At 43.4% G+C, this 21,864-nt stretch overlaps 1 protein-coding gene across 5 annotated transcripts in view; it reads right to left on the bottom strand.

Annotated features, from left to right (window-relative positions):
• Positions 1-21,864, bottom strand: part of Grid1 (glutamate ionotropic receptor delta type subunit 1) — a 737,700-nt gene that overhangs the window by 260,897 nt on the left and 454,939 nt on the right. For all 5 annotated transcript variants that reach the window (XM_004867724.3, XM_087201127.1, XM_087201126.1 and 2 more), the window contains one exon: positions 15,374-15,544. In XM_004867724.3, the coding sequence (XP_004867781.1) occupies positions 15,374-15,544 (171 nt within the window). The remainder of the gene's footprint in view (positions 1-15,373; positions 15,545-21,864) is intronic.

Below are 21,864 nucleotides of genomic sequence, written 5' to 3'. Positions count from 1 at the left end.
CAGCACTTCTGTTCACAATGATTACGGTACTCAACAAACCTAAGAATGCAGAGAGGTCTGCAATGGAAAGGAAAAAGCAGAAAATGACTCCAAAAAGCCAAGGAAAGCCCTCAGTCCTCCCACAAGTGTGTCTGCTGGGGAGGAGGTATGCATTCTAGTTCAAAGAAACAAACTTGAGCAATGCTCTTTTCCAGGCAGGGGTAGGACTTCCACAGCTCCCAAATCACCCTGGATACACCCTCTTTCATGGTAAACTATACACTATCATTTCATAAATGTGTTTACCTCATGGATCTCTGAGGTCCTTAGGTGCTTATTTCTAGAATCCATCACTAACAAAGGCACACGGCTGGTGCTTAATAAAACTTTGGTGGATGAATGCATACTGGGTGCATGTGTGCATGAATGGAAAGATGGGTGGACAAGTGGTGGAAGGGTTTGGTGGATACAAGGATGTGTGGGTGAGTGGGTGGGCAGATTGATGGATACACAAATGGAAGGATGGACGGATGGAATAATTGGGAAATGAATGGATGGATGAAAGAGTAGAGAAGTGGATGGATGGATGGATGGATGGATGGATGGGTCTCTTGCTAGGAAGGTAAATACTAATCTTGTTTCACAGAAAGACAAATATGGAAAACAGTAGGGAAAAGAGATTTGCCTTCTCCAACTTTGACTTGGGAGGGAGTCTCCTTCATTTGCTTCTCATTTATATTCTTTTCAAAACATCTTTTTGATCCTCCCTTGGAATTGTTTCCACCTACCCAATTACTATTCCCCCTCTTCTGGTAACAGGGTCCCCTCCTGTGAGCCTAGAGACTCTATTGTAAGCAGGGAGAGACCTGGAGGGGCCTGACCATTAGCCACCCTGGAGATTTATGCCTTGTCCCTTACTCAGTCATTTCATAAGAACAACTCCCATGTGACCATGTGTACAGTTCAGGCTGGTAGTCTTGACAGGACCCCCGAGGGCCTTGGATTCATCTCAACCTGGGCCAGATTTGCCCACTAAACCCTAGTGTCTTCAGCAGAGCATGAATATAGCATGTATTCAATAAATGTCCACTGAGTGGGTAAAACTAAATCTCCACTCATACTCCACTGCTGAGTGATGTTGAAATAACCATTTAACAGTCTTAGACTTTATCTTGATGGCAATAAAGATGGACCCCTGGAGAGGTGCAGTGCAGTAAGGCAGCCCTGATTGACTCCATGCGACATGCAGATGGCAACAGCTCTGTGTACCAAGACTATCCTGAGCTCTTTGCACGCATTTTTATTTTCAGAAGAATGGAAGGGACAAATAAAGGCCCTGAGGGGCTCCTGATTTCAATGTGGGTGAGCTGTGGGCTTCTACAGGGCTGTCCCCAATGGTTGGAGCCTAGCACAGTTCTAACACACAGAACCAGAGGACTATTAGGAAAGTGAACTTGTATCTGCCAACATCTCTCATCCTCTTCTCCTTGGTCTTTGAAAAGAATGCAGGAATTGTGTGTGGCTTCTGTAGTTTGCAGATCAGAAGCCTGAGCAAACATCAGCCCTAACCTCCAATCCCCTACTCCACCTGCAGTCTGCTCACAAGGAAGCTGGTGTCTCTGGCTTCTGCCAGGGTTTGCAGCATAGTCACTGCTACCACAGCACCCCCAGCCCTGAGCCAGGCCTTCCGGGGCTGTCCCTTGAGGGAAAGGCCATTTCTCAGTGCCTGGGATGTTCCACAGAAGAAACAATGCAGGAAGGCCCAGAATGTGTGGTTGGAGGTGCGGTGCTCCATAGCACCCTGACCCAGGTTCCTGTAGTAAAGCAGCATTATCCACTGCAGTCAATAGTCAGATATTTGTGCTTTAGGGCTGGCTCAGCCATGGGAGCCTTTGGCACTGAAGCTCCCTCAATGAGGCCACCCAGGACTGTGGGGGGATTTGGGGAAGGCAGGCAGGACATCACTGGAGCAAGGGTCAGCTGCAGCCAGCACCATGGGAGACAGAGTGCTCTGAACTCTGCCACTTGGACCCATCAGCTGCCTGGGCAGGAGATTTCCCTCCAAAATGTCCTCTTTTAATAGTCCCCTAACACTGCCCCTGCATGGTCTGTGCACCCTCATCTCTCCCTCATACCTTTACACCTTGCACAGTCATCTTCTTGGACACATATCCTGCCATATGGCATCTCTAAGGGCACTGCCCGAGTGGCTGCCCTCTTCTGTGATTCCCCTTTCAATGCTGTGTACTTTCAGTCTGTGACACAGACACACTGTTATCTAAGGCCTCCTGATCTTTATGCATGCCATTCTCCCTAGAAGAGCATGCTACAAAATGAAAATGAAAAATTCTCAGTTTAAAAGGGGTTGTGGGAATTAAGAGAGAGAGAGAGAGAGAGAGAGAGAGAGAGAGAGAGAGAGCATTTGTGAGACATCTAATATAAACAGTGCCACATAGTAAGAGCTTAAATCTGTGTTTCTGAAATGAATTATGCTGAATGACTAACTCTAAATTGCCTTTTAGATGTGAACACCAAGGTAAAGAGATGTCCACCTATTTGCAAAGAGGCTGCCTCCTGGAAGATGAGTGCTAGTGGGCTGAGGCCATGCTGGGGAAGATACAGGACCTCTGCACAGATAGACTCCATGTGGACCTGCTCATCTCCAACCAGAATCCAAGGCTATACATCTCCATGCAATGGGAGGGCTCTAGAAAGGCAGAAATGTCTACCTTCAGATAGCCATGTAGGTAGGAGGTGGGTCTCCAGAAAGAAACTGGAAAAGGAGGACACAGCCTGGGAGGTGAAGGAAAACCCAGCTATGAGCTCTTGGTAGCGGCTGGTATCTGTTCAAAAGCCCAGGTAGAACCACTTGGTTGCTAGAAAATTGGAGACCAATTTGATGAGGTCTCTGGAGGCCCAAGGATGGAAAAATAGACCTTAGGGATATAGATCCAAGCGTGGGGGGACTAGAGACAACAGCATTCACAGATGGCTCTGAGACATTCACCCAGGTGACAAGATAGGCTTGAGAGTTACAGTGAAGAGGAGAAATCCAGAGAGAAGGGCAGCTGGAATAAGAAGCAAGCTGCTGCTTCCCCCAACTCTGCTTGCAGCACAGGTTTGGAGAGTGATCCATGGTGTGAAAAGGACAAAGTTCTCCAGTTGGAGAAGCTGATGGGGCAGGTACTACTCAGCACCTAACATGGACACCACTGCCTCACTACCAGCTGGCCTGAGCAGTACTTCTGCTGGCACATGGAGCCCAGAGTCAGAGATATTCATCCAGGAACACCTCCCAGGACCTGGGCACTGCAGGGTCAGGGAGACAGAGAGACATGCAGGGAGCAGAGCCAGCAGGGCTAGAAATACCAAGTGGTGGGGAACAGGGAGACTGAATGAATGATCCTGCCTCGGGTTAGTGTGCATGCACTGGCACGGCCGGGTCTGCAACCCAGAGAGAAGCTGCTGGCTAGGTGGAAGCTGAGGCTGTATCTGTTTGGGCACAGGTGCCACTGTAATCGTGGTCAGGGAGAGTCTGGGCTCAAAGTAGTATGATGGGATCTAGAGAGGGAAGGACAGGGCAGGGACAGCTGCAGACATCAAGGCAGGAGTGAGGCTCAGCCTGAGGCTGAGACTTTCTGGTGAACCCTCAGTGCCCTGCCAGTCAGAGACCTAAGAAAACTAGAGGATCCAGAACACGGTGGTCTAAAGACAGCAGCACTGCCAAGCTGCCCTGGGATATCATCCTAACCAGAACCACAGGATAGCTGACCTTTCTTTTTCCTTTCCTTTTTTCTCCTCTGTCAATATTTTGCTTCAAACTATCAGATTTGCCTTCTAATATACGTGGAATAACTGTATGAATCAGTTTTCTATCTTTGCTTCTACATATACTATATTATCACAAATTCCCACATCAATGGTTGCTTTGTAGAGATATCTTTGTTTCACTGTTAGTTCAATAATTGGATACAATCTCCATGTCTCTTTTGTCAACTCCTGTTTATATTCCCTTCTTTCTCTGTTTGCTTTACTTCCCCCGACATACCTTCTTCTGTCTCTAAGCTCTCCCCCTTTCATCTTCCTTTCTCTCTTTTCCTTTTTCCTTATATTTTTCTCTTTTATATATATACTATTAGGATTAATATAAATATCAGTAAAGTTTTTTTTCTAGGCTGTTATATTTTATTACACCCCTGTCTACAAAATAGTAGTCATGTCTTTAAACAAGTCCTTAATCACCTGAAGTTATATGTGGTTAACTTCTCAATTCGTGATGTTACTGGTACTCTCTCCTATCCCAAATGTGTTATGGGGCTGGAGGTAGCATTCAGACTAGGGGGGAACTCTCACCTGAAGATGTAGCTACTACCCTGGGTACATCACAAAGGGAAAGTTTGTCAAAAAAAAAAAAGACTCCCACAGGAGAGTGGAAGAGAGTATTCCTGTCTGACCTGCAAACCTCTATGGAGAATCACAGCTGTAATGAAAAACAAGGCAACAGGATGCCCCTACAAAATTCTTAACTCCCCCAAAGCTGATCCCATTAATCCTGAAGTGGGTAAAATTCCAAAGACTTTAAAACAGTGCTGGTTAAAATGATTAATGGGATCAAGGAAGAGACAAATAAGCAACTGAATGAATCAACTATTAAGATGATCAATGAGCTTAAATAAGATATAAATAAGCAGCTGAATAAATTAAAGAAGATAATGCAGCGTATGAAAGACCACTACAGTAATAAGATAGTAGTTATAAAAAAAATCAAGCAGAAATTCTGGAGATAAAAACTTCAACCAGTCAAATAAAAACTCCATTGAAAGTCTCAGCAATAGGCAAGATGAATCAGAAAAAGGTTACCAGGTCTTGAAGAAAAGGTAGATGTACTAGAACATTCAGTCAATACTAATGAGTCAATAATAATGAAAAAAGCACAAGAAACAGTGAAAAGATTAGTCAAGAGCTCCTGGACAACTCAAAAAGAATAAATCTAAGAATCATCAATCTTGAAGAGGGTGTCAAAGTACTGATCAAAGACTTAAAAATTCTACCTACTGAAATCATTATAAAAAATTTCCCAAATCTGTGGAATGAGATGGATACCTAGGTAAAGGAGACATTTAGAATCCCAGAAGATATGGCCAGAAAATAACCTCTCCACAACACATCACAGTTTAGATGCTAGAAACTCAGAACAAAGACAAAAAAATTAGAAGCTGTTAGAGAGAAGTACCAAGTAACTTATAAGGACAAACTCCATCCAAACAACAGCAGAATTCTCAGCAGAAACGTTACAGGCAAGGGGCTGGGATAATATTTTTCAAACCCTAAAAGAAAATAATCACTAACTCATGTTATTATATCCTGCAAGGCTATCCCTCAAGATTAAAGGAGAAATACAGACCTTCTGTGAAAGGATAATATAAGTAATGCATGACCACCAAGCTAACTTTACTGAAAATACTTAAGGGAATCCTAAACACAGATGATGAGGACAATAAGCACCATGAGACCAAAGGAAAAAGTGAATCTCACTGTGAGAGTAAACAAATTAGAAAGAGAAATAAATTAAACACTGGAAAAACAATAAAATGACAGGAATTAGTACATTCCTTTCAATAGTAACACTTAACGTAAATGGTCTTGGCTCTTCAATTAAGACACACTATTAGATCAAAAACCAAATCCCATTATATGCTGTCTATAAGGAACACACCTCATCTGCAAAGATATACACAGACTAAAAGTGAAAGGCTGACAAGTCAAGCAACTGGAGCCCCAAAGCAAGCAGGAGTAGCAATACTTACATCTAACAAAGTTTGCTTTAAGCTAAAGCTGGTCAGAAGAGAAAAGTAAGGTCACTACATATTGATAAAGGAAAAATTCACCAGGAAGAGGTAATTTTAAATATATATGAGCTAAACATCAGATCAACTAGTTTCATAAAACAAACACTACTTGACATAAAAGGACAGATAGAAACCAGTACAATCATACTTGGGGGGAGGGTTCAATGTTCCACTCTCACAAAGAGATGGGTCAATCGGACAAACAAACAAACAAACAAAAAAAAGCAAGGAAACAGTAGCATTAAAATATACCGTAGATATAAAGGACTTAACAGATATCTACAGAGTGTTTCATCCAACAATACAGCCCACAGTATTTTCTACAAATTAGATGGTATTTTAGGCCACAAAGCAAGTCTCGATAAATATAAAACAACTGGCAAAATTTCATACACCCTACAGATCACAATGAAATGAAAACAGAAATCAACAGCAAAAGAAACCACAGAAATTGCACAAACCTATGGAGATTGAATGATCAATGTGTATCACAGAGAAAATGGGGGAAAATTTTAAAATTTCTAGAATCAAATGATAATGGAAACAACATATCAGAATTCATGGGACACAATGAAAGCAGTTCTAAAGGGAAGTTTATAGCTGTGAGCATGTACATTAGAAAACCAGAGTGATTCCCTATAAATAACCTAATGATACATCTCAAGATCCTAGAAAAATAAGAACAAATCACACCTAAAACACCTAATAACAAAAAGAGATAATAAAAGTCAGAGCAGAAATTCATGAGATTCAGACTAAAAACAATACAAAAGATTAAAAAAATCCAAGAGTTGCCTCATTGAAAAGATTAAAAAGATTGATAAATCTTTAGAGAAAATCACCCACAAAAGGAGAGAAAGAAAGCACGCATTAATAAAATTTGAAATGAAAAAGGTGAAACCACAATACATGCTACTGAAATCGAGGATTATTAGAAATTATTTTGAAAACTTATATGTAGAATATAGAATAGATTAATTCCTAGACACATATGGCCTACCAAAATTGAACCAAGAAGATATTTTTAAAAACCTAAATACACCAATAACAAGCAAAGAAATTGATGCACTAATAAAACCTCTACCAGCCTAAAAAAGACCAGGACCCAAAATATTTACAGCTGAATTTTACCAGACACTTAAAGAAGAAATAAGACCAATGCTTCTGAAACTTTTCCATGTAATAGAAAGAGAAGGAATGCTTCTGAATTCATTCTATGATGCTAGCATTACCCTGACAATAAAACAAGATAAAGACTCAAAAAAAAAAAAAAAACTACAGAAAATTCTTGATGAACATAGACACAAAAATCCTCTAAGGTCCTTGCCAACTGAATTCAACAACCCACTAAAAAGATCATACACCATGACCAAGTTGATTTCATCCCAGAGATGCAAGAATGTTTGAACCTATGTAAGTTAATAATGTAATACACCACATAAATACAATGAAGGATAAAATCACATAATAATCTCAACAGATGCAGAAAATATCTTCAACAAAACTCCAACATTCAGGTATGATAAAAAGCCTGATGAAAATAGGTATAGAAGGATCTTACCTCAAACTCATAGAAGCCACATATGACAAACCTACAGCCAACATCATACTGAATGGGTAAAAACTGAAAACATTTCCACTAAAATCAGGAATGAAACAGTGGTGCCCAGTGTCACTATTCCTCTTCAATACAATATGCAAAACATTAATTAGCCAGAGCAATCAGGCAAGAGAAAGAAAGAAAAGGGATACAAATAGGAAAAGAAGAAACCAAATTATCCCTATCTGCCGATACTATGGTTTTTTATATAGAAGCCCAAAAAAACTACCAGAAAATTTTTAGATCTGATAAACTAAGTGCAGGATACAAAATCATTACACAAAAATTACTAGTATTCCTGTACAACAATAATGAGTATACTGAGAAAGAAATCAGGAGAGCCATCCCATTAACAAAAGCTTCCAAAAAATTAAATAACTGGAAATCAATCTAATCAGAAGCAAGGACCTCTGAAGTGAAAATTATAGAGCACTGAAGAAAGAAAGACATTAGAAAATAGAAAGATTTCCCTTGTTTGAGGGTCATCAGAACTAATATTAAAATAGCCACATTACCGAAAGTGACCTATACATTCAACAAAATTCTACTTAAAATGCCAGCAACCTTCTTTACAGAGCTAGAAAAAAAATGTATACAAAATATACATGGAATCAGAAAAGATCTAGAATATCCAAAGCAGTCCTGAGTAAAAAAGGCAATGCTGGAAGCAGCACAATACTAGATTTGAAGTTATACTACAAAGCCATAGTAACAAAATCAAGATGGTATTGGCACAAAATCAAACATGTAGGCCAGTGTAACATAGCAAAAGACACAGAAACAATCCCTGCACTCACAGCTATCTAATTTTTGACAGGGCAATCAAAAACAGGCTGGAGAAAAGACAGCCTCCTTAATAAATGATGTTAGGAAAACTGGATATCTACATGCAAAAGACTGAAACTGGATCCTGATCTCTCACCCTGTAATAAAACAAAATGAAAAGGGTTAAACACTTAGATATAAAACCAGAAACTTCAAAACTGTGGAAAAATAAAATAAGGGAAACACTTGAAGCCATAGACACAGGTAGAGACTTCTCAAGTGGACTCTAATAGCACAGGAAACAATATAAAGAATCAACAAATGGGTCTGCATCATATTAAAAAGCTTCTGCACAGGAAAGGAAACAATTAACAGAGTGAACACACAATCTACAGAATGGAAAAACTCTTTGCTAGCAATGCTTATGACAGAGGATAGCTAGAATATATAAAAAAAACTCAAAACAAATTAACTCCATAAAACAAATAACCCAATCAAAAATGGGCAAATGAACTGAACAGACACTTCTCAAAAGAGGAAGTACAAATAACCAATAAATGTATGAAAAAATGTTCAACAGCTTTAGCCATTGGAAAAATGCAAATCAAAACTACATTGAGATTCCATCTTACCTCAGCCACAATAGCTATGATCAAGAATACAAAACACAATAAATGCTGGTAAGAATGCAGAAAGAAGGAACCTTCCTACATTGTTAGTTGGAATGTAAATTGGTACAAATACTATAGAAATTAGTGCGGGATTCCCTTCAAAACAGAAAATAGAAATAATAGTTGATCCAGCCATACCGCTGCTGGGTATATTCCCCCCCAAATAAAAACAGCGTATTGTAACAATGTATGTATATCCATGTTTCAAGTGGTACAATTCACAATAGCTAAGCTGTGGAAATGCCAGATATGCCCACCAACAAATGAAGGGATAAGAAAAAAATGGTACATGTACACAATGGAATATTATTCAGCGATAAATAAGAATGGAATCATGTCATTTGCAGGAAAATGGATGGAACTGTCAACTTAAACCAGACACAAAAAGTTAAATATCATGTTTTCTCTTATGCGAGAAAGGTAAATATTGAGTAAAACAAAGGAAAGATGATAGGAAATTAGAAGGTAGACTCTTAGAGATAGAGAAAATAATCAAAGGACAAGGAGAAAAGTCTGAAGGGATTGAACAGGATCAAGATATATTACATGTCTACCAATTCTAAACTAACATCACTATTCTGCATTACAAACATGTATTAATAAAATATTTTAAATAGATAATACAGACTCTAATTTTTTAAGAGTCAGCACCAGAATTCCCATTACACCAGTAACTACATTTTATATAAGAGCACACTTCGTGTAAGCAGGACCAAAGCCCACTAGTAAGATTGTTAGGTTGATCTTCATGAGAAAATAAGACTTTGGGTCAGGGATTTAGCTCAGTGGTTTCGCCGCCTGCTGCGCAAGCACAAGGACCCAAGTTTGATCTCCAGCACCAAAAAAAAAAAGAAAATAAGATTTTACTTAAGAGTCAAGTCCCAGAGGGAGAAAGCATAGGGAACACAGGGCAGCCAGCAGGAAGAGAAGACAGAGCAGGGGACAGCAAGCAGCCTCTAGGAACAGGCACATCCGCTAGCTGGAGGGGACTCACAGCACCCCACGGAGGCTGTCTGTGCTGGCCCTAGCATGCAGCGCTGACTCGGAGACTCAGAGTCTGGCCTGATCAGCCCGGGGTGCTGAAATGGAGCAGCAGGTATGGGGTGGGGGGGGTGGGGGGCGAATACCTCACATACAGCTGTTTTGTGCTGCTTAGGAGGCTGGAGCCCAGTGCACTGAAGATTAGCTGTCTCCTGAGTGCCTGTTCCCTGGTTCACATGTGACAACTCCCTGCTGAGTCCTCCACAGGGCAAGGGGGGCTCTTGTCCCTTCTAAGGGTTCTGGTCCCATTCATGAGGGTGTACTCTCATGGTGTGAGTGGGGCTTGCTGTCCTGTCATGACCAGGAAAGCACTGATTTCTCTCCAGGACAAATACGAAGTGGGTTGGAAGCAGCCCTGCTGGGGGCCCCAATGTCCTGCTCACCTACTGAAGTAAAGATTAAGCTCCCTGAAATGTGCTGAGCTCTTCAGGATAGCTAGGAGCTTCCAAGCCCAGCGGGAGAGCACCAGGCTGAGACCTCGGCCCATTCCCATCAGACTAGAAGGGAGAAGTCTCAGCAGAACAAGCAGATGCTCCTGCCGCACCACCAGACAGTCTGCCTCCCTGGTGCTGGCTAAATCTGCAGCTCCAGTCAAGACTATAGGGAGCTCCAGCCTCATCTCCATCATGCTCCAGGGGACCGGGTATCATTGTCCAACCACGTTATCAGGGTAAGAACCATCCCTGAAGTCACAGGAAGATGAATGGCAGGCCAGGGTAAGCACATGGGCCAGTTGCATCTCACACCAGACCATTACCCTCCCAACACCAAAGCTGGAAATGCCAGAAGTATTCTCATGAAAAAGGCTGCATTTCCTCAGGGCTCCTAAAGAGCCCAGACTTTCCTCCATCTGTCATTAATCAACCAAAGCAGACTGTCCAAGAGACATCGCAGAGGCAAACAGCAGGCACTGACCTCTGACTATATCCTTAGATTGGCTCTGCCTGGCCACAACGTCAGATAAACAGAGGACAGGGGGTCCAGCTGGGAGGACAAGCTGACATCCAGATGCCACAGCTTGAGGAATCCATCCCCAGCGATGCCTCTGTGCCAACTGCTGCCAGCCCACCTGTCCTGACAGAGGGCACCGGGGCCAGGCCAGAGGATGCAGCAGATGGCAGTAGAGGGCAAAGGGGATGCAAGGGGCTCTGCTGAATCTGAGGGTAGGGTGGGAGGGAGGACAGGGGCATCTGTCCGTCCTGAGGCTCTGTGGCCTCCAAATGCACATGCAGCCACCTGCAGCCAGAACTGCACCCAGCTGCACTGAAGGAGACCACCGTGCACTAATCTCCAGCACAGGATTCTGGCTGTCCTTATCAAACACATGTGTCTGAGGCTTTACAGTCAGTGACATAAAATCCAAGGCAGCTGGCATAGGGGATGCAGGGAAGGATCCAGAGGAAAGGCTTCTCCTGATATGTTGATAAAAAACCTTGCCACCAGAGAAGAGTATAGACAGCTCTAAAGAAATAGGGGTGCATGGAGAAGGGAGGGGGACAAGATGCTTAATAGACTGAACATGGGAGGAATGACTCCAGCAAATCATTCAGCAATTTTTAGATGCACAAAGAAGAGAAATTCCAAGCTGAGGGAGCACTTGATAACAATTCCACATCAGCTTCATTCCTGGATTGGGCTCCTCGGAGACCAGACAACACAGTTTATATCATTTGTCTGTTCCCCTTTGGAAGCACATTTGAATATAAATCAGGTGGCAATGTGATAGTATGTTTATTACTTCAATTACAGGCCTGAAGGTACTGGGCAATTCAGTTCCAAAGACAGAATATGTGAGATTCTCCTCAGAGCAAGGCTACTCAGGAAACCTTAACAAATTCTCAGAGTTCTGAGGGACTGGTTATCACTTTTATTACTGGCTGAGCAAGACAAGTCCTAAACTAACTTGTCAGAAAACAAGAATGAGAAACACCCAAATCAGACTGTGCTTTGTGGAGAAAAAATAAACAGCACCACTGCATGCTGGCAAATACAATGCTTTTGGACCACTAGAAGCCACTTATTTAGGTCTTTTTCTTCCAGGGACCTTCTGCTAAAAAGCAACCAAATTGATTTGCTCTAACAGTGCTTGGTTGACTTTTGAACACAGGAAGCCCTGACCACAGGCCTAGCAGAGGAAGATGGAGTTTCTGAGGCCAGCTCAGTGGAGAAGCCAGAAGATGGATGATCATTCAAAAACATCTCATTCTTGATGGTCCTCACAGAGACTCCTAAACCAGAATTATTATCCCAAATGCAGCCATCTGGGGAGGGAATAAAGATAGACCAGAGAGCTCCATTTCTAAGAGGATTTTCATTAATTTCATCAAGACAAAGTTAATAATCCACGACATCAATTTTTTTTTCTTGAGTTGGTTGTTCTAAGCATGTTTGAATCTTCTCCATAAATCTCACAGCTAGAGGCTAGTAGAAATTAGTTTGCCTTCTATGCTGTCGTTAGGAAAGAAAGAAGTGGTAATAGTTTCCAAGGAAACTTGAAGGGAATGGCTTGTAAATGAGATGAATCTACAGGCTGCCCAAGTGGTTGTTGGACAGGAGTAAATAAATCCACATTTCCTTCCCATCATAGCCCCTCACAAGGAAGCAGAGGCAAAAAATGGAGATGGAGATTTCTTTAATGAAGTGTTTTACTTTATATAGATAAAGAGGTTTCTAGAGAAGATTTAACTTGTGTTGAGACCTTCATTTTCAACAGATTCACCCTGTAAGGCCTTCTTGGGGATCCTCCATGATTAGGGTCTTGTGAGAGGAGCAAAATGGATGTGAAAGATATGACAGTCCCCTCCCAAGCCAGGCATCTGTGACAGCACCTGCCTGAGTGGCATGGACAGGAAGAGGGGGAAAAAGCCTGGGCCGAGAGCTGGAGAGGGGGGAAAGAGTCATCTACCCATGGTGCTTTTAACAAGTAGGCTCAGAAAGACAGACATAGCACTCTGTGTGTGTGTGTGCGTGTGTGTGAACGCACCTGGCTACCTCCTCAGTAATGACGATACCATTAACAGCTCACCCCCATTCTGAACGGTTTCCATGTTTTCTCTCATTGAGTTCTCATGTTGGCTTTAGGGCATAGGTAATATTCTAATTCCCAACTGACAGATCAGGAAATTGAGGCACAGAATGACAAATAAAATAATTAAGTAGCTAGGAAGTAGTCACTGGAATTTGCACCCAGGGAGTCTGGTTCCTGTCCTGCTGGTTCTGTTGGGCCTGCTGTAAGATCTCTGTGGTGGCGCACATGGATCCTGCTCCTTCTAGAAGGCCTGGGTCTCGGCAGGAGCAGAGAGGAGGGTATCTTGGGCTTCCTGGGTCAAATAACTCATTTGCTTCATTGAAGGATGGCTAGCTCCACATCTCACTGTTGTGCCTCTGTTTACTAGGTCCATGGCATCTTAGGGTGGCCGCAGCTGCACTCCAGCCCCTCAGTCTCCCTGGCTCTCTCATCATCTGCCAGTGGACAGGTCCTTGGCACCTAATATGTCTGATATGCAGATAAGGCACCTAACTCTTTGCACACTTTGGTCCACAGCAAAAGGAATAAGCGCAGACTTTGAAAAGTACTGTCATTCTCTTCCCTGCCCCAGCCTGTGTGGCCCACGCTCAGGCAATGAAAAGTGGCCCCTCCTTTGTTGTCCCAGTGGGCTGAGTACAGTTTGATCTAGCAGGAAATGGAGAAGGACAGAGGCAGATGAGGCAGAGCTTAGGGTGATGCTCCAGGGAATGAGGGCCTCACAGGGCCTGGCCTGACACAGAGCAGAGGGGATTAACTGCTCCTCCTGCGCTTCAGGCAGTGGGGTCACTGCCTGTCCCCTGTCTGCCTCCATCTCTGTCCACATGGAGTGCAGGAGTGACACACAGAGGCCCAGAAAGAAGCACTTATATGGCCTTTGCCACCTCTTCCAGACTCCAGGAAGATCAGGCAGCAGCATCCAAAAAGGTATAATTACACCAAGGACCTTTCTGACCCAGAAGCCCAGCGCTGCCAAGTTCATGGGCCCTGCAGAGGCACTGGTCCACTCTCTTGAGCAGCCCCTTACCACCTCGAAAAGACCCCACACATTCCACCAGCCCATCCATCCAACAGGCTCCCTGAGCAGTGGGAACTGATGTCTGCAGTTTTCCATCCCCTGAGAATATAAAATGGTACCCCGGTTCATGAACTTAATTCGTTCCATGATTCTGACGAAGATGGCCATGGTCATGTTTGTCACCCAATGTAGAGTTTGTGAACAGAAGCAACATTTTGCAAAATGCTTCTTTTTCCAAACCGAATTGTTTTTGACTAAAAGCATTCGTGAACCGAGATAATACTGTATTTCTCTTGTTTATCATCTGTTAAGACACGTTTTCTTTTTCCTCCCCCAATATAAGATTATAGAGTAAATTCAATGCTTTGGCAAATTACATATGTCTACAGTGCACTCAAGAGCCCAGTAACACCCTACCCCAAGATGTATGGCCCTGATATCATGATACCACAAGGTCCTGGGTTGGGGCAGACACTCAGGCTACAGCCACAGCCATCTCTGACCAGAAGCCTTGGTTTCCACTCCTCAGAGCTGTCTGGGTGAAGAAGGCAGGACTGATTTCAAATGCTAAATAGCAAGCAGGTTACAAATACAAACTTCTAGGCCAACTTCCATAAACCCAACTGGTAGAACTGGCCCCTCTGTCATGTGGCTCCCAGCAAACATTAATAATTGTTTTCTTGTGAGTGACATTCCTAATGGGAAAGAGGATTCAGGATGAATGGTGGGCAGTCTCCTTCCTTGTTGCTCCCCAACCTCCAGACAGAAAATCACTTATTCCAACCAGCATGAGTGTCCCCGTCCTATTCCACGGCCATAGGAGAAGTCAATGCCTGTTGCTCACACACTAGACTGCAGTTAAAGGGTTGACCATAGCCACTTGGTACCTCTTGCCTTGAAAGGAATGGAGCAGGGGAACATGTCCTAGCCCTGTGCTCTAGCCTCTCTCTGCTCAGTTGGGAACCCAGCAGCAGCCTGGTTGACTTTAGCCTCAGCACTCAGCAGATGGGCTGGGTCAATTCCAAGTCTGTAGGTGCCATGTTTCCATTATTGACTTCTAACAAGGAAGAGAGAGCCTGAAGAAAGTCCCTGCCCCCACCCAGCCAGATGAGCCCATCCACACAGAGCAGTTATTGAGGCCTAAGAGACAGCAACCTCTTTTCCCCTAAGCATGTAACTTGTAAATACCAGAGGCACCCAGAGAGCTAACATGCCCCGCATGCTGACAATGGGAATAATTGCCTGCTAATGACACACAGAGAAACTGCCCAGTCCACTGGCTTCAGTTTCAGCAAATGACAGAGTTTGAGTAATTAAAGTCGGTGGGCAACAGCACTCAGCTGGCACCCAGGAGGCCTGGGCGTGTCTCCCACATCAGGCCAAGGGTGTGACAAGTGCCAAGCATGGAGGAGAGACTGTACTGACCTGCAGCATCTGGAGGTAGCCTTCCTGGGGGTCACAGAGCAGGGAAGAGATGCGGTGGTTGTTCCTCATGCACTTCTGGTTGTCCTTTGCAGACGGGAAGATCTGTCGGACCACGGTCATCCTGCCAAGGGCACTGTGGACCAGATCCAGGATCTCAGGGTCACTGATTTCCTGGAGAAATAACCAGACCCATGCTTACCATCAACTCATGAACTGTCTTTGCAAAAAGCCCACCCAGAGTATCTAGGACAACAGCCCACAGAGGCAGTGCCAAACAGATCCAAGGACTGGGCCCCAGTCACACACTTCGTTGATACCACTCGTATCCCATAGGTGCAAAAAGGATCCTTCACCCTTTTCCCTGAAGGCCAGAAAAGGATGTCTAAGGCTAAAGCACTCTGCATTGGTCTCTGCAGGGTCAAGCTTTGAGAAGTCAACACTGTCATCACAGGAAGTATCAGCCAGATGCAAAGGTTGAATTTCCAGTTGGGACTCATCTACCTGATTTAGGCAGGGAACGCTGAGCTTCTGTGACACAGCTAATCAAAATACAATGAGCTTCCTAGAATTCTTTAATCAGATTGGTTTTACGAAAACAGCTTCATACAAAGTTTGCAAAACTATGCATTCATTCATTCATTCATTCATTCTCAAAATCTACCCAGCATCTACTCTGCATTTTGCTCTGTACTAAGCAACAGGACACACCCATGCCAAAATCAGACATAATCCCATCCTGTGAATCTCTCTCTTATCAACATGGGATGAAATACACCGAGTGTCTCAGGGGCTGAGGACCCCCACTGTTCTTTCCATGTCAGACCTGTCCTGCACCAGGCTCTTCACATGCGTCAGTAGCTCATCTAGTGCTCCAAAGACCCTAGGAATTCTACAAGGTAGATCCAGTCATTATCCCATTTCGCCCTCAAGCATAGGAATCGAAAAGGGAGCTGGAGGCAGGGAGTTCTGTCCAGGAGGAGGCCTGAACTGAATGTACGAATAAACCTGTTAGGCAAAGTGCTTGAGAGGTGGGGGAGTGTCATGCACCTGAGAAGCTGGGGTACAACCAAGCATGGGGGAGCTGCCCAACTTTGTTCTTTGTAGCACTAGTGCAGTGTATGGAAGGCCATGATTTTCACCCAGCTGGGGAGGCCAGGGCCAGGGGCTTCTGCAGGGTGAACTTCTGAGGGCCCAGAAGGTGAGTGGCCAGAAGCAAGATGAGGCCTGTGCTCAGGGCCAGACAAGGGCTCTGGAGTTGGTGCATCTTATAAATCACCTGCACCGAGGGCACTGCTGAGCCCCTGAAAGAGTCTAGGCACAAGTAAGCTATAATCAGATTGACATTTTTGAAGACCTTTGGCTGCTGTGTGGAGAAAGGATTAGAGATGAGCAAGCAGGAAGAGGAGAGGGCAGGAAGGACAGCACCAAGCTGCACAGCTGGGTCCCGCACAGGGCCACAGAGGATGGAGCCAGATGTGGACCAAGCATCCCAGCAGTGGGAAAAATGAACATTCAGGACAAAAGAAGCTCTGGTTCACTGCTTGTAAGAAAGGACCAAATTGGCAGTTGGTTGCAAGTTGATTGTAACCATAAATACATTTCAAACTCAGCTTTAACTCTTCCTCCTTGCAGATAACCCATTTGAGGCACTGAGATGTCCTAAGTGGAACTCATGTGGCTAGAAATTAGTGATCAGGGCTACAAAATCATTTAAACAGAAGCATAACATTTTTAAGGGCAAGCTGGTAAACCATGTATTTAGGATCTGTCTGGAAGCCACTGTGTGAGTGAAGCCCGGTCAGTTGAAACCACATGCTGAGCAGAAAGATAATAAAACATTAAGAGTTGTGTCCTTTTAGTATGATCAATAGTTACCGAGTACAATGAGCGGCAGGGATCTTGGAAAAACGAACATGCACTTTCATATTGGACTGGGGCTTAAAACACCAAAGTTTGTGTTCAGACAAAAGTGTCTTTGGGAGAAGATGATCTTGCTGGATTGGGACCAGCAGACTATCAAAAGTAAGGAAACCGGTCCATGGGACAGGTCTGGAACACAATGGGCTTCAGGGAGCATCAGAGTACACTATGTGTGCCCAGCTCTGCTCTCACTGCCCTGGGGAGTGAGTCCCAGCCTGAGCATGAGATCCAGATGAGTCAAACCACATCCTCATCTCAGCGAAGAAGGGGAAGAAGGAATATTAAATGCAGCAACAAGTAGACTAGGTATCTTTACCCTAGAGAAGGAATATAGAGGATGGGAGGAGGGAATTCTTTATCTGCAAGAAGGACAAGACTGTGAAACGTAATCTGAATGATGAATACTGGGGAGAATCAGGACCTGCACACTTCTGAGAGGAAACATATGTCTCATAGCTTTTTTTTTTCCCCATTAACTTTATTGGTACATTTTAGGTATACAATACAAATGTCTCATAGCTTTTGATTTGCCACATTCTCTTGAGGGCAGAAGCCATCCATCATAGGGGCAGTAACTAGAAGCCCTCTTATTAAATATCCTCTGTTCTCTCACTTTTTTGGAGAGGATCCAGCAGCACTGAGCTCTCCCCAGCACACCCCAAGTGGAACCCTGGAAACCTGTAGGGAGCTGACTTACCAGGTGGTGCCAGACCTTTCTGTAAGAGCAATCATCACTTTCCCTGGCAGCCACAGCAGCACCTGGCATGGGTGCCTAAGGAAGCCAGGTACAGCTGTGATGGAATGGGGGTGGGGGCCCAGCCTCTGCCCCCAGCTCCCCTGATCGGCAGTCTGTCCTTCTTGCAACCTGCCTGCCAAGCACTCCTTGAGGACTTGGCACAGCTCTCTGCCAACCCATTAAGTGCCATATGCCTTCCTCACCGTGAATATCTGCTAGAACCCTGCAGACCTCCCTGTCTGCCCTGGACTGGTCCTTACCCACTGGCTCAGGTCATAGCACGGTCACTGAACACCAGTTACCCCTACCCCGCTCCTTGCTCTCCGGGGACTATACTTCCTGTCCAGGCCAGAGATACCTGAATTAGAATGTGGGAATCCACAAAAGCAACATCCCCAATTCTTTAGAGGTGATGAAAAGGGTCACTTCTTTTTCTCACTCCAAGTCTGAACCTATGTGATAGGTCAGTTTTAGCCACTCCAAGTCGGGTCCTGCTCCTGTCCTACTGTCCTCCTGTTAGCTCTGCTGGTTCCCTTAAGTAGCAAGAGGTGGGAAGAAGGACGCGCTCACCCCCTGCCCTGCTTCCTGCATGTTCCTCTGCATCGTGATAGGAGAGCCCAACCTCTGGACCCTCTAATGGTGCACAGGCAATCCAAGCAGTCAACTTCAACAAGCTATTTGGAGAACAAACTCTCCCTTTGTCCCAACAGAATGAACATTTCCAGGTAGTGCTGTTAATGAGCACAAGAAGCAAGACAATGTGTAAACACTGCTATTGGAAATCAGTGAGCTAGCAGTGGAAACATCGCACACACATGTGATGGAGCACACAGCCTCAAAATAAAGCTTTCTTCTTTTATTAATTCCTAAATTTATACGGTGAAACACATTTCATGCACATAAATATTACATGTATTAAATATGAATGATCTCCAAGCTAAGGAATAAACGAATGCCCATACCTTGGTTGGATGCCTGCGCCCAAAGGCTTCTCCATCCCCCTCCTCCTCCTCTTTCCACAGCAGGCTATATCATGATTTGCATATGTAATCTACATGATGTACTGCCTAACCTTGCATGCTTTCTTTAGCTGTGTGTAAGTGGAACAGTATACAGGCCTTCTGCAACTGTGTTTAAACACAGTGGTTCTCAAATTCTATCATGCCCAGAGTCAGAATTTGATAAAATTATAGAGAATCAGCCCTGTCTCACATCAACAAGCAAAATCTCTGTGTTCTCCATGGATTCCTTAGATAATTCCGAATTATTTGCTAATGTTTAAAAATGATGGCTCCAGCATAAAGTTCTAGTGATGGTGACAGAAGCAGCTCTAAGTTAATTATTTTCAGGTGTGAACACTATCACACTGTTGACCTAACTTCATTTATTCACCCTATTGTTGATTACCATTTGGATGTTTTGGTTTCTTTACTCCTACCAACAAAGCTGCTGTGTACATTTGTTTTCTTGTGTATATGTCTTGATGCACTTGTATAATTTCTTGAGGGTATTGTTATGCTTTGGATCTGAAGTGTCCTTTCAAAGTCTCATGTGTATGGAAGGTGATTGGATTATGAGGGTGCTACTGTACTCATTGGTGGACTGATCTACTGATGAGTCATTGGCTGATATGCTGTTAAGAGTTGCGGACTGGCTGGATAAGGTGGGTCGCCAGGGCTTGGCCTGAAAGTGTGTATCTCCCAACCCAGCTCCTCCCTTTGCTCTCTGCTTCCTGGCCCTCAGAACCTGAGCAGCTCTCCTCCATCCAGGCCCTTCCTCCATGCTGCCTCTGTCCTAGAGCTGGCCAACCCTGAACTGAAACTTCTGAAACTCCAAGCCAAAATAAACCTATCCTCCTTTAAGTTGTGGACCTCAGGTATGTTGTCCTAGCAACAACAAATAGACTAAGACAGGTATATATCTAGAATTAGAATTCCTTGGTAAGAGAATGGGAACAGGTTCAAATGCACTAGGTAACACCACAATTTCCAAAGGGGCTGTTGCAATTTATAACCGTATAGGATAAAGTTAGTGTTCACATCTTTGTCTGCATCTAATACTGCATGATGTCTTAACATTAGCCAGTCTGTATGAGCTGAAATAGTGTTAGATTTCAGTTTTCACTTCCTTAATCTTTCATTGAGTTGAATATCTTTCATGCATACCTTATATCACTACATAGATATCCTCTTTATTCTGATAACGTTTTGCGACTTATAGTCCAGTCTGTCTGATATTTACATAACTATACCAGTTTCATTTTGGTTAGTATCTGCCTGCTCTAACTTTTTCCACCTCTTTGCTGCTCTAATTTTTTCCACCTCTTGGCCGTCAATCTTTCTCACATTTTAGTTGAGATTCCTAAAAACAAGATACACTAGAAATTTTCATATCCACATTTGAGTTCTTAGTAAAAATTGTAATCCATTTATATTCATTATGATTACTTACATATTTGAATTTATTTTGCACAATTACTTATATGTTTTGCTTTTTCTTTTTTATCTTTCTTTTACTGTTTTCTCCTTGGAACAATTTTTTTTCCTATTTTCATTTATTTACGCTCTTTTCTGTGTTATATTTTCTATATTATCCTGTTACTGGTTATCCTGAATATTTTATTATGTATACTTGAAAGTGTGAAATTAACCAGTATTTTTACGATCTTTTTCAACACCAACCTCCAGTGAACACTAGCCCAACTAATGTGCAAATATCACCCAGTATTTTAATTCTCTGTCTTTATGTCCTTCTACTGTACCTTATTTCCATTGCTTTAGAAAGTCACTGTTTGTCTATGTCATCAATATTGATTGATATATTTGTTAGACATTCTTTTCTGAACCTCAAGTCTTACCTCCGAGAGCATTCTTCTGAAGCACACCACTGAGAACTTCTTTAATGTGGGTTTTTGGTGATAAACTCAGTTTGCTCTTGTTTTGTTCTCTTGCTAGAAAATGGATTTTGATCTTGTCTTAGAAAATATCAGTCTAAGTTGACTTCTCTTTTCCCTTAGCCCACACAGAATAACTGGATGCTGTCTCCTGGCTTCCATTACATTCAGTCAGTTTCCTACAGCTGTAATAATAAGCTGTCACAAACTGGAACACTGAGAATAACAGAATTTTCTTCTGCCACACTTCCAGAAGCAACAAGTCCAAAATCAGTCCTCCTGGGCAGACAGGGAGGCATTGGCAAGATGCTCTCTTGGAGACTCTAGGAGAGAGTCGCTCCTCACCCTTCTGGCTTATGGTGGCTGCCAGTGTGCTGGGTTTGCAGCCACATCACTCTGGTGGTCTCTGCTTCCAAGGCTGCAAAACCTTCTCATCCATACATTCAAGTCTCCATTATCCTCTAAGATGCTAGTGATTGCACTTAGGGCCCACCCAGACAACCCAAGATAATCTTCTCATCTCAGTGTACTTAGCTTCATCCCATCTGCAAAATCTCCTTTGCTACACACGGTAACACTCCTCAGCTCTAGAATTGGGTCTTGGACATCTTGGAGGCCAGCATCCAGGTGCTGAATCCAGACATTAGAAATCACATGTAGATGAGCTGTTTTCTCTCCAGATGCACTCCAGGTTTCTCTTTGCCTTTGTTGCTCTACAGTGCCACACTCTGATGTGCCTTAACGTGGACTTCTCATTTTTTATTCTGTTTCTGGTCCTTGGGTTTCTTGGATCTACAGTTTGCTCTCCATAATTCTAGAAAATTTCAAATCATAACATCTTTTAATATTCTTTATTCCCCATTTTCTATTTCCTTCTAGAAGTCCAATCAAAAGGGATTAAGTCTGTTATTCAATCTTCCATGTGTCTCAGCCTCCTTTTCA

Source organism: Heterocephalus glaber, unplaced genomic scaffold (genome assembly GCF_053883595.1).
Source record: "Heterocephalus glaber isolate CG9 unplaced genomic scaffold, H.glaber_assembly_v1.0 deba00001755, whole genome shotgun sequence".
Classification (NCBI taxonomy): domain Eukaryota; kingdom Metazoa; phylum Chordata; class Mammalia; order Rodentia; family Bathyergidae; genus Heterocephalus; species Heterocephalus glaber.
Note: the sequence above shows the minus strand (reverse complement) of the source record. Positions and strands in the feature narration are given on the sequence as shown.